Source organism: Chelonoidis abingdonii, chromosome 4, assembly GCF_003597395.2.
Source record: "Chelonoidis abingdonii isolate Lonesome George chromosome 4, CheloAbing_2.0, whole genome shotgun sequence".
NCBI classification, from domain to species: Eukaryota; Metazoa; Chordata; order Testudines; family Testudinidae; genus Chelonoidis; species Chelonoidis abingdonii.
In genome coordinates, this window is record NC_133772.1 from 76,173,632 (window position 1) to 76,187,506 (window position 13,875).

Consider the following 13,875-nt stretch of genomic DNA (forward strand, 5'->3'; position numbering starts at 1 on the left):
ACACTGGGGCAATAGCTTAGGCATGACTAGAATTATGCAATATGCAATACTTGTACGCACTTTGGTTTGTGGGGAGGTGTGGCAGCAGCGCGCATCTCCATTCAAGTACTGGAAAGACGCCCCAAGCTAAGCTTACTACAGAATCTACATAAGCATCACAGCTCAAGATGGAAAGATTGCAGATCTTAAATCCAAATAATAATAAAAATTAGGGGGGAGAGCATTGAATCAATCGGGCTCTCAAAGCGATTAAAAAAATAATCATGATTAATTGTACTGTTATAATAACAGAGATATATTTAAAAATATTTTTTGTGTTTTCTACATTTTCAAGATATATTGATTTTTAATTACAACACAAGAATACAAAGTGGTACCCGTGGCAACTCTTAAGTAAAAATATTTTCAATGTAAACACACACAATAGTATTTTTCAATTCACTAATACAAAGTACCTGTAGTGCAATTCTCTTATATGGAAGTATGAAAATTACAAATGTAGAATAATGCCAAACCATAACTGCATTCAAAGTAGAACAATTGCAAAACTTTATGAGCCTATTAAGTCTACTCAGTCCATTTTTGTTCAACAACAAGTTTTTTTCACATTTGAGGAGATAATGCTGTCGTCTCTTGTCACAATGTCACCTGAATGAGAACAGGAGTTTCGCACAGAACTGTTGCGCAGGCCGACGTCGCAAGATATTTACATGCCAGGTATTGCTAAAGATTCATATGTCCTTCATGCTTCATCTACCATTCCAGAGGACAATACGTCCATACTGAATGACAAGTTCTGCTTGACAACAATACCAAGAGCAGTGAGGACTGACCGCATGTTCATTTTCATATCTGAGTCAGATGCCACCAGCAGAAGGCTGATTCGCATTTTTTGGTGGCATGGGTTCTGTAAAAGTTCTCCTGCATCGGAGTTTTTGGCTCTTTAAGAACTTCTGAACAGCATGCTTTCACACTTCATCCCTCTCAAGATTTTGGAAGGCAACGTCCAGATTCTTAATACCTTGGGTCCAAGGTATGGTATGCTATCTTTGGAACAATCTCACACTGGTCACCGTTCTTTTACACTTTCTTGTCAATCTGCAGCTAACAGTGTTCTCAAAATGAACAACGTCTGAGTCATCATCCGAGAACTGCTATATACATGAATACTATAGCAAAATGAAAGCTAAAACACGAATCGAGACTACAATTCTCCCCCAAGGAGTTCCTTGTCACAAATTCAAGTAACTTTTTTTTTTTTTTTTTTTGTTTTTAAATCGGCATCACCAACATGGAAGAATGTCCTCTGGAAGATGGAGTGTGCTGAAGCAATGAAGGGGCACCTACGAACAGTAGTTTCAGTGTATCGTCACGTAAAATACCTTGCTAATGCTTGGCTTACAAAACTCCCATGTGGAATCCCTGTTCTTGCTTTCTGGTCACACTTGTAAATGAAGAAGTAGGGTTTAGCATTACTTCCCGTAATGTAAACAACTTTGTTAGGCGAACAAGAGTAGGCCTGAAGTGGACTTGTAGCCATCTAAATTTATACACTGTTTTATTTTTTAATGCAGTTTCATGCTAACAAAAAAACCCTCACATTCTGTAAGTCCATTTTTCAAGGATAACAAATTGCACTACAGAGGTACTTTGTATTGAGAATGAAGTGAAAAATACTATTTACTCATTTGTTTGCAGTAGCACTAAGTTTGTAATGCATAAATAACATAAAAGTGGAGCAGTCTACCACTTTGGTTTCTGTGTTGTTAACGGAAACATAATGATTTGAAAACAGTAGACACCAAACTCCTGACCGAGCTACATTAGATGTGTTCAAAATATAAGTTCCAATTGGTATTCGATTGTTTTAACAGTGTGATTAAAACTGCAATTAATCACAATTAAGGTCGAGTTAATCGTTTAGTAAACCTGGTGAGTGAATCGACAGCCCGATTAATAATTATATTATCCAAACAAAAATCTTAGAAGGAGATGTTCTAGTTACAGGTGAACAGGATCTAGAACGTCAGGCTTCTGGTTCCCTATCCCTGGTCTGATTCACTGGGCATGGTTTCATTCATGTTATAATAGCGCGAAGAAGAATGATCACTGTTATGACCTTGCACACAAACTTGAACCTCTCTCTTACCTCAACTATCTAAAATGTAAAGGGAATATAGCTCACAGGATGTGTTTGCCAAGTGTTTGAGATGCTCAGTTTGAAAAAATGTAAGTAACTCACAGTATGCAAACGTACTATAAAGCCAGTTGCCTCTTCTCGTACATAATTTAAGAGTTGTTACATATTTTAATTTCTATTTAGAAGACATCATCTTTCCAGTATTCACAGGGGTTGCTGATCAATCTTATAACTGGGGATTACGAGAGCCATTGAATTCAACTGTAACAGTACATAATGAAAACCACTTCAAACCACGGAAGTGCAGAGCATTCAGCACCTTAGTTTCCAGCACCTACGTTTCAGACTAGAAATCATCTCTCCTCTAACAGTTTCAAGTGCTACATCCAGTTTTCCTATTTCATTGGAATGAGTTTGAGGTAGCTACAACTCCTTACAGAAGTCACAGATGATTTATATGGCATACTAGGTTATGCTTAGTCATGCAACAACACTGAGTAGATGGTAGGTAATCACTTCACAGGTAAGGGGGAGAAAATGTTTGTGGCACACATAGCATGTTATATTTAATATGATGTATTTGTTACCTTATAATCCATTTTACATTTTCAACGACTGACCACTGCAAAATTTACACCCAATTAACCAATCATCAACAACAAGCCTCATTTCCTATTCTGATGAACCTGGATTAATCCCACAGCCTTTTTCAAAGGGGGGGCCTTCTTGCACAAGTGATAGAAACCATCAAAGAAATATCAGGACACTGAGTTTTCTTTAGCCTCTGAAATATTGGCCTGCCAATCTGCATGTGTAAAAAGTAAGACAACAAATTTATTAAAAAAAAAAAAAAAAAAAAAAAAGTTAATTGAATTTGTGACAGAACTCCTTGGGGGGAGAATTGTAGGTCTCCGATTCTGTTTTAGCTTCATTTTGCTATATATTTCATGTTATAGCAGTCTCGGATGATGACTCAGCACGTTGTTCATTTTAAGAACACTTTAGCTGCAGATTTGACAAAAATGTAAAGAAGGTACCAGTGTGAGATTTCCAAAGATAGCTACAGTACTTGACCCAAGGTTTAAGAATCTGACGTGCCTTCCAAAATCTGAGAGGGATGAAGTGTGAAGCATGCTTTCAGAAGTCTTAAAAGAGCAAAACTCCGATGCAGAAACTACAGAACCCAAGCCACCAAAAAAGAGAATCAGCCTTCTGCTGGTGGCATCTGACTCAGATTATGAAAATGAACATGCGTCAGTCCTCACTGCTTTGGATTGTTGTCAAGCAGAACCTGTCATCAGTATGGACGTATGTCCTCTGGAATGGTAGATGAAGCATGAAGGGACATATGAATCTTTAGCATACCTGGCATGTAAATATCTTGCGACGTCGGCTGCAACAGTTCTGTGCGAACTCCTGTTCTCACTTTCAGGTGACATTGTGAACAAGAAGACGACAGCATTATCTCCTCAAATGTGAAAGAAACTTGTTTGTCTGAACAAGAAATGGGACTGAGTAGACTTATAGGCTCTAAAGTTTTGCATTGTTCTACTTTTGAATGCAGTTATTTTTGTGCATTATTCTACATTTGTAAGTTCAACTTCCATAATAAAGAAATTGCACTACAGTACTTGTATTAGGTGAATTGAAAAATACTATTTTGTGTGTTTACAGTGAAAATATTTTTATTAAAGTGACCACTGTACACTTTGTATTCTGTGTTGTAATTAAAATCAATATATTTGAAAATGTAGAAAACATCAAAAATATTTAAATAGTATTCTGTTATTATTTAACAGTACAATTAATCATGATTATTTTTTTTAATCGCTTGAGAGCCCGATTGATCAATGCTCTCCCCCCTAACTTTTTATTATTAATTTGGATTTTAAGATCTGCAATCTTCCATCTTGAGCTGTGATCTTATTAGATTCTGTAAAGTAAGCTTAGCTTGGGCTCTTCCAGTACTTGAATGGAAGATGCGCGCTCTGCCCCACCTCCCCACAAACCAAAGTGCGTACAAGTAGTGGCAATGATAATTCAGTCATTGCTAAGCCTATGCCCCAGTGTTATATTAGATGACATGCTTTTAGATGACGCAGGAAAACAAGATCCCAGTTCCTTGCCTTTGAATCCATGTCATGAGCAATGTTCTAGGAATAGAATTCAATTGCAGCTACAGAAGAATGCACTAACAGCAAAAAAAAATCTTTTGAAGAGCTCATGAAATTTTAGTGGCATTTGAATTTAATTTCTTGGTAAGAGTGGTGGATTTTTGTTTTGAAACAAAATTGAGAAGAAATCCCCTGGCTGATAGGTTTTTAAATGGTTATCTAATTTTGAATGTAACCCCTTTTCAGTGCCCCTTTAAACACATCTCTCTGATCCTGCTCTTACAGTCTTGACCGCATGGGATCTGAATCGTATGTAAATAGGTTGTCTGTCAGCCCAGCTGTAGTGCCAGCAGACAAACATGACTGTACGTGTACGGTATTAATAAAAAATGGTTTAAAGCTTTGAAATATTATAGGAGAAAGTGATGTTTTTCACTCGCTCTGCATTTACTAAAATAAATATTGTGGTCTAAGTGTCTGCTGCTGGAATATTTGTGTAGGCAGAAATGTTTTTTTTTAAATTCTCTCCATCCTATCAAATACTTCCCTCCTCCCTTTTTGCTCGCATTTAAGTCTAAATTACTGTTTTTGAAGTTTAAGAAAATACATGCAGCATGTGATGGAAGTTTCCAACAAGTTTTCATCATGTTAGTTTTACTCCCCTCAAGCATCCCCCATGTTTGTTCCCAAGCCTATGACTTTTTGGAGGTGTTTACTTTGGATGGTCATCGCTGTGGCTATTACTTTGTGCTGCAATTTCATTTATTCATGGTATTACATAGTGCCATCAACCCAAAATGCTGCTCTACACTATATTTTTTTAATTATGCTGAGATTGGCTTATTTTAGACATTAGCGTCACCTCTGCTATTTTTTATTTGCTGGATACCTTGGACCAAAAAGGTGGATGGGGTAGAAAGGACAAAGTTAATACTTTACCCTTCTGTAGTGTTGTCTTTTAGTTTTTACACAACATATGTAATATGAAGGAACCACACAGGGAGGTACAAATAACCACGTTTCCTAAGTGTGTGGAACGTTCAAGACCTAGTTACAAATACACGCTACGGCTCTAGCAAGGTTCTGGTGGCCTCCGAAACATAGAAGACAGTCAGGGACCTTTAGTGGGCTCACAAACTATTTAAACGGTATTACCCCATTCATATACACAGGTGTGCTTCTTCTAAAAGATCTCAAAGTGTCTTACAAACATTAAACCTTACACCACCTTTGTGAGGTAGATGCATATGATTATAGATAAAAGGAAACAGAGGTGTAAGTGACTTACACATTATAGAATAAATCGGTAGCAGAGCTGAGAATAGAACATTAGAGTCCTAGCTCCTGATAAATGGTTCTAATTATTAAAGCTTGCTATCTTCTGATGTTAGGATGACTAGTAAAATGAAAAATGTTTTGGAGTTTTTATTGAATGTTACTAGGGGAAATAAATGTTCTCAGTGCTGAATCAGACATTGAATTTCAATGACTTTTTCCTTATAAAAGAACCTGAGATTAGCAATGGGTGAATGGAGGGAGTTCTCTTGCACTCTGTTTTAAGTCATGGTGATAATGTTTAGGATTAGAGACCCAGTGCTCTGCTCAAACCAGTTGGATCATCTACTAGCATGGAAAGCAACATACACAAGAGGTGTTTTAAAACATCTATCTTCCTTACTAATCTGAATATAGAAAGTAATCAATACAACTTTATTCCATATTTGCTTAGACACAACCTTGCTCTAACCTGTGCAGAAGTCTGTTGCTCTCAGAATTTGTATGAAAATACTAATAATTGCCATGAAAAAATATGAGACTTCTATTCATTAAATAATAGCAACTCTGTTTCTGTTTTTACAAATGGAAAGTGAAATCTAGAATTGCTTGCTGCCAGGGCTTTGACTGGAATCTAACTATGACAAAGGATTTCCTAAAACTGTTTCTTGTTAGAACAATGCAGCTTTCACATGTTTAACTGCTGATGACCTGAATGGCTGAGAGCCAGTAGCCTTTGTTTAGCACTGTAGTATGTAGTGCTGGATGAGTGTGAACACACAGTTTGATTGCTATTCAGGGATATAAAAAGTTCATATAGATGAATTTCTTCACCTACTCTCAGAGCCCCATGGATTCTTTCATTTCCCCCGTATTACTTTGTCCTCCATAGCTTTGAGACCCCAAGTCACTTGCTGCCTCCTTTCAGCTGATAACTGGTTGTGACTTAACTTTGGAGTCTGCAGATTGAGCTGTGGTGCTGACAAACTTAGTGTTGCAAGTCATTCGAGCATCCACTAGTGTTAATCACTGCCTCCCAATACAAGAAGGGGGAGAGACTGGAATCAGATGTAAACCACGTGTGTGGCAAAGGCAGAGCATGGGTCCCACAAAACCACCCAGATGAAAATTTTCTCAAGTGTTTGTGTATGTTTTGTTTTTATTTTTTACAGTCTCTCAAGAACCGCCTCAGGGTAGGAATCTGAAATAATCATATTTCCAGTAAATATCATTCTATTGCTTCTCCTTTCGTTTGGCCACTCACACATGCCAACCCCTCCTTCCAAAATATCTTTCCAAGAAAAACCTGCTCCTGAAGATTCTTCAGTGTGGTTTGGAAAGGGAGTTTTGTTTTCCCAGTAAAGTAGTCTTGTGTTTGGACGCCAGTGCTTATGAACTGTGCAAAGCTCTGGGAGTTTTTTGAGTATTGTATCAGCCATAAAGTTTGAGAGCCCTAGCTGGCAGTGAGAACATTCATATTCACCCACAGCAGCAAGCTCCACTTGTGTGAGTGTTGGAATGAAGTGGATATGTGTTTCCCTGTGGTACTAACAGCATTACAGTCTCTCTCCTCTTTAATTAGGTTCTGAACTTATTTTAGTGTTAATGGACTGACAGTGGGAAAAGGGTGAATGTCTGTTTAATTGCAAGTCATAAAAAGAAGCAGAGCTGGAACTCAACTCTGGGCGCTGATTCTGGACTTGTACAGAGTTGGGAATGTGTGCATTTATAATTTGAACATCCCTCCCCACTGCATTCATTGTCACTGCTGATGGCATCCAGTATTGATTTGAAGACTTCAAAAGGTGGAGAATCCACCACTTGTCTTGGTAGTTTGTTCCAGTGGTTAATAACCCTCACTGTTAGAAATAAAGTACTTTTTTTTTATTTGTCTGGCAGCAGTTTCCAGAAATTGGTTCTTTTTATGTATTTTTCCTTAGGTGAAGAGCTCTTTGGTGCCCAGTCTTTTCTGCCTACGAAGGGATCTGTACAGTGTAATCAAGTCATCTCTCTTTTTGATAAACTAAACACGTTGCGTTCTTTAAGTATGCCACTGTTAAGGCTTTTTTCCCAGCCTTCTAATCACTTTTGTGGCTGTTTTCTACAGCTGCTTCAGTTTTTCCACAGCCTTTTAAAAATGTGAATGCTGGAACTTCCAATGTTGGAAGGCTGGAAATTGAAGCTAGATAAATTCAGGTGGGAAGTGAGGCATCAATTTTTAACAATGAGAGTAATTTACCAAAGGTTGTAGTGGATTCTCCATCACTGAACATTTTGAAATCAAGGTTGGATTTTTTTTTTTTCCCTAAAAGCTCTGCTCTAGGAATTATTTTGGAGACATTCTGTGGCCTGTGCCATACAAGAGGTCAGACTAGATGATCACACTGATCCCTTCTGTCCTTGGAATCTATGAATGCCCTATATAGAGGTGAAGTCACCTCCCTGCTTTTACTCACTACTCTACTCTTTAGATATCCAGATATGTTTGGTTTTTTTTTCTTTTTGCCACTGCACTGCACTGGGAGTTGCTTGTTGACTGTGGGCCCTAAATCCTTTTCCGAGTCACTGCTTTTCCCAGAGTCCCCTGTTATGTAGCTATGGACTACATTCCTTGCTCTTGGATGCATAACTTTGTATTTGGCTGTATTAAAACACGTTATTTTGAATAGGCCTATCTTACCAAGAAATGTATGTCATTCTGTATGGCTGCCCTGTCCTCATCATTATTTACTGTTCTGCCAGTTTTTGTGCCATCTGCAGATGTTAGCAGCAGCGATTTTATATTTGCTTCGAGGTCACTGAAAATGTTGAATAACATCAAGACTACTACCAGTCCCTGCAGTATCCTGTTAGATGCATCCACATTCAATTATGATTCCCCATGGACCTTATGAGGTCTGTCAGTTAGCCAGATCTTAATCCATTTAACATGTGCCTCCTTACTTTTAATGCTCTTCTATCTTGTTACTTCCTTGCCAACTCCACTCTACCATTAATACCAATCTTCAATGTCCAATTGTCTGTTATCCTACAAATATCTGTATCATCATCTACGCTTTCTCCTATGCACCCTCCTTCATGAAGTCACTACCCTCTCCTCATTCCAGTTGTCCTAAAAAAAACCCCTGTGACTACAAGAGATCAGCCGACCAGTGCTGGCTGGGTTGTGGAGTAGGCAAGGTTAGCTATATATTTATTTCATTTTTAAAAGCTTTTAGATAATTTGATACTGTTATGAACCATCAATTGTGCAATAGCGACCATTGTTAACCTTTTGCATTAGAAAGATTGTTTTTAAACATTCAAATTTAGAAAATGAAGAGTTGATGCTTAATATTGAAATCTTAGTTCTATTACTTTGTGCTTGTTAATAGTATTTTTAACTACTCAAGCTGTCTCTGATAAACTAGAATACAATGTTTTGCAACAATAGATGCATATGTAGCATGTTGTAATATATTTTAACGGCAAATAAGTGTTAATACAGTTGTTTCAATTACCAAATTTAAGTACAGGAACCCAATCTGTAATATTCTCATGGCAAAGTTGACATGCTTTATTTGCACATGTATACTTTATTATGAGTTAAACTATTGTGTATAATTTGTCATAGTTAGTGGAATAGGGTGCCTTACTTTTCACCCCACTTTCAGTGGTGGAAATCTCAAAATCTATTTGTAGAATTCTTTTTTTAGCTTGGTTTAATCCTGATACCTTAGATTTTTCAGAAGAAACCCCCTCCCCAATTAATTTTCTCATCTGTGATCATTCAATCTGTAACCATTAATGGCAATGAACTTTTTAGTTATCTCTGTTTTTCTCTGATGCATTTAGTATTTAGCTCCGTTTGGAGCTGTAAAGAGTAAACTACCCTTCAAATTCTTTATGACCTGAACAGATTTTGAACAGGTGATTACTTTCTGCCTCCCTCAATTCTCCCTACAGTATCAATTGGATAAAATATTCTTATTTTTCCTGTCTTAAACTATCACATAGTATTGCTATGTCCTGTTAAACAGTTCCCACATACCATGCTAGTGGTGGCTACATTTCAGTGATAGGCCTAGTAACTCCTGTGTATATATGTTTGTAAAGATCTTAATTGCACTGTAGAAATATAACAGGTTATCTCTCTGGTTGCTATTTTTGCCTAGTTAAAAATAAGATACAGTAACTCCTTGCTTAACGTTGTAGTTTTGTTCCTGAAAAATGCGACTTTAAGCGAAACAATGTTAAGTGAATCCAATTTCCCCATAAAAATTAATGTAAATGGGGACATTAGGTTCCAGGGAAATTTTTTTCACCAGACAAAACACACACACACACACACAGAGTATAAGTTTTAAACAAACAATTTAATACTGTACACAGCAATGATGATTGTGAAGCTTGGTTGAGGTGGTGAAGACAGAGGGTGGGATATTTCCCAGGAAATGCCTTTCTGCTAAATGATGAACTAGCTTTTGGCTGAGCCTTCAAGGGTTAACCCATGGTTGTTAATGTAGCCTCACATTCTACAAGGCAGCACAAATGGAGGGAGGGGAGACAGCATGGCAGACAGACACACACCGGTTGTCTGTGAGAGGGAGATGCGCATTGCCTGTTTAAGTATGCTGACCCCACTCTGAGTAAACTGCCTTGTTAAGTAGATCCTCAAGTTGAGACAGCATCTGCTCCCAGGAAGCTCCCTCCATCCTGAGCCCTGTCCTGTTATTCCCCCCACCATGAAGATGGGGTAAATGGGGTGCAGGAGCAGGGGGTAAAGGGCACACCCTGATATTAGTGTCCCTCCCTCCCTCCGCGGACACGCAGAGCAAGCAGGAGGCTTCCGGGAGCAGCTCCAAAGCAGAGGTCAGGAGCAGCACATGGCAGTGGGGGGAGGGACAGCTGAACTGCTAGGCAATTGATAGCCTGCTGAGCAGCTGCCACAGAGAACTTTGTGGAGCGGGGAGCTGATGGGGGGGGCTGCCGGTCCACCCTGGTTCCAAGCCCCCACTAGCTAGCTCCAACAGGCTGCTCTTTCTGCAAGCAATGGACAAAGCAGGCAGCTGCCAAACGACAAGGGAGCATTGCACAACTTTTAACGAGCATGTTCCCTTATTGATCAGCAACAAAACGTTAACCAGGATGACTTTAAGTGAGGAGTTACAGTATAAATCAAACACCCACAACCTTTTGTGAGGGGTTAGAATGCTGAGGGAAAAATCAAGGTGATGATGGGATGCAGTCTTAATAAGAATCCAAATCTAATGGTGACTTCTTCCTCTTTTAATGTTTCTCCTCAGACTCTCTATGGCCAAAGATTCGGGTTCCACTGAAGGTTGTGAAGACCACAGAAAACAAGCTTAGTAACCGCTTCTTCCCCTATGATGAGATTGAAACGGAGGCAGTCTTGGCCATTGATGATGATATCATCATGTTGACCTCTGATGAACTGCAGTTTGGTTATGAAGTAAGAGGATTAGTTTTTTCCTCTTTCTGTTATGCTATTTGCCTAGCACTGTGTGTATATATAAGTATTGCATAGGGAAGAGGGCCAGATGATCAGCTGGTATAAGTCGTCATAGCTCCATTGACTTCAGTAAATCGGTGCCAATTTACACTGAGGATCTGGCCTAAAAAAGATTGAGGGCTTATGACTTTTTGAAATGCCCTTTAGCTATGGGAAAATTCTTAGCCAAGAGTAAATACCTTGTAAATGGCCTGTCAGTGCCATGAGTCTCCAGAAGATTCTATATGCTTTAGACAAAAGAAATCTCTGCTAAGTGGGAATGGAGTCTGTGGCTCTTCAATTTCAGTAGCTTCTATTGGCATGACAAGTCATAGAGGTTTTGCCAAAGTTAATACCTCAGGTCTGTTTCTATGGGAGAGCTTCACAGTAAATAAGGTTCACGTGTCCATTCTGTATTATTGCTCATCTTGGATTTGGTGGGTCAAGCTGTGACAATTTATTCTGTGACCAATAGAAATAAATATTGTTGCATTGCTCTAGAATATTTTTAGCAGCTAAGCACCTTCAAATAAATGAACGATTCTCAGTAAGCGTAACACCTGAGCTGTTCTAATGAGTGGGAATCAAATGTGACTGAAAGTTTTCTGCTTACTGGTCTCTTAGATCACTAGCCAGCGGTTGCTCCACTGGATACTACTTTATCTACACCTCCTTTCTGTATGAAGTAGTGGACAAGCAAGGTCCAGAGGTTAAGTATTAAGAATAGGAAAGGCTTTAGCACGAGGTGTGGCACAACAAAAAGGGAGATTGATATGGGCTGTCAAATGGGAAATGCACAAGATACATGGTGGAGTCACTGAGAATGCAGTGGCTGCTCTTACAGTGATGGTATCAACAAATAGAAAAATAGTCCAAATCAATTAGCCATGGCATTAGAAAGAAGGTGAAATTTTTTAATCTGTACCTGACTCATCTGTCAAAATGACCATACTTTTAAAGGGAAGTAGTCATTTCACTTGCTTCTGAAATTTAGGTTTTAAAGGAAGGTGGGTTGTTGTTGTTGTTGTTTTAAATGTGTGTATGTATTATTTATACTTTGCTGGAGAATGGGGAGTCCAGACAAAATGACACTGGGCTTAATGCGTGAGAGCTAGACTGTGACATGGATGAGTTAATTTCATTGCCCAGAGTGAAATAACAAAATCAAACAGCATAAAATACTGGAAAGCAAAATAAATCTTGCAATCTGTTCGCTGTTACTAATCTAACCTGCTACCATAGGGTTTTGTCAAGATGTATAACTTTAGTATCCCTGTAATGGGAATCTTCCTCAAGTGAGAGAAACTTTTAGCCATTACCAGTTTTTGGATTCAAGAAGTTATTTGTGGAAACTTAGATATGTTGACTTAAACAATAACAATTTTTTTTAAAGTAGTGGAGACAGAGTTCCATATATCTTCACAGGGAAATATGTCCCTTGAGAGTGTAACAGTTACACATAAGTATCTGAGACATGAAAGGAGAACTAAAAGAAGACTATTGTGGGAAGGGTTCTTCATGGCCATGTTGGTCTTTTCTATACTACGTTTTCCCCTTGATGTTCCCCCCCTTGCTAATGACAGTTCATCTCCCTCATAGGGAAGTCTACTGCCCTGAGCATTTTAAACACTGTGCTGCATAGAACCGTTCTGAAAAGGTTTAGATAGCAACGTGGCGATATCATTGGCAGCCATCAGAGCCCTGTCTATATTAGTGCTTCTACTCTTGCTACCAGCTGTGGGGCTGAACTGGTGATAGTAATGGTGGAAAGTTTTAGAGGAGAAAAATGTCATGTTAACAGAGCTTCTGATTGGGATGCAGTGTAAACACTGCCTCCGTTACCAGTTTAATTCTCATGTCACCATAAGTCTGGCTCAAACTGAAACAAAAATAAATTCAAGAAAATCTAAAAAGTTTCCTAAGTAGTTCCAAAATGAACCTTCACTACTGGTGTTGCAAAGCTCTGAGGGCTTCTGTTTAAAGACTCTAACTGAAGGTCACTACCGCAGGTGATCTTAAGTTATATTTCAGCAAGAAATCATGAGAATCAAAAATTAGGAGTGTGCATATCCACAGAAGTAATACTTTACACTTATATAACACAGCACTTCACAGGTGTTAAGTCTCTTATGCCCCCGTGCTAGGAGATTATTATCCTCATGGGGAAAATTGTGGCAAAAAGTAATGTAAGTGACTTCCTCAAGTTTACAGTTACTAAGTATCAGGAATTTAAATCAGGTGCTCATGACTCGCCATCAGCTCTAACCATTAGACAATGTTATCCAGGCCAGGGCTTGTCTGCATGGAGACTTAGTGAATGGCAAGCCAGTATGTAACTGTATAGCACACAAGGCTGTTGTGTGCTGAGTTGCCATGTTTGAAACAGCAGTATGGCAAAGCATACTAGGAAACTTCTAGCACACACTAGGTGACTTAGTGTTCGGCAGGCTAGAATACTGTAGATTTACACCCTGGCTTGCTGCACAGTAATTCTGCATGTAGAGAAACCTTATTTGCCTGCTATGGGCCAGATGCTTGGATTGCAGGACTGCCTGAGTAACAGCTTGCATGGGTGAATTTAGCTGTGTGGATACAGCATTATTTTGCAGTCCTCCAATTCAACTGTAAAACCATTCTAGTTTAATACACTGCCATGTAGATAAAATAGTAAAATACCTTATCAAACTGAAGGAAACCCAAGGCTAGTTTGAATCAATATATTTTTAGATTACTAGTTTTTTTTGTTTTTATGTTTTTTAAATACTGAATCATACAAAAGTATGGAAACTTATTTTACTATTACAATTTTCCCTCTTAAGGCCATGGGTAATACAGCTCCTGCTCTCCAGTCCAGA

The 13,875-nt window shown here is 38.6% G+C and overlaps 1 protein-coding gene across 1 annotated transcript in view; it reads left to right on the forward strand.

Moving 5' to 3' along the window:
• Window positions 1-13,875, forward strand: part of EXT2 (exostosin glycosyltransferase 2) — a 114,753-nt gene that overhangs the window by 81,390 nt on the left and 19,488 nt on the right. Inside the window, exon 10 of the mRNA XM_032790412.2 lies at window positions 10,815-10,981. Within this exon, the coding sequence (XP_032646303.1) occupies window positions 10,815-10,981 (167 nt within the window). The remainder of the gene's footprint in view (window positions 1-10,814; window positions 10,982-13,875) is intronic.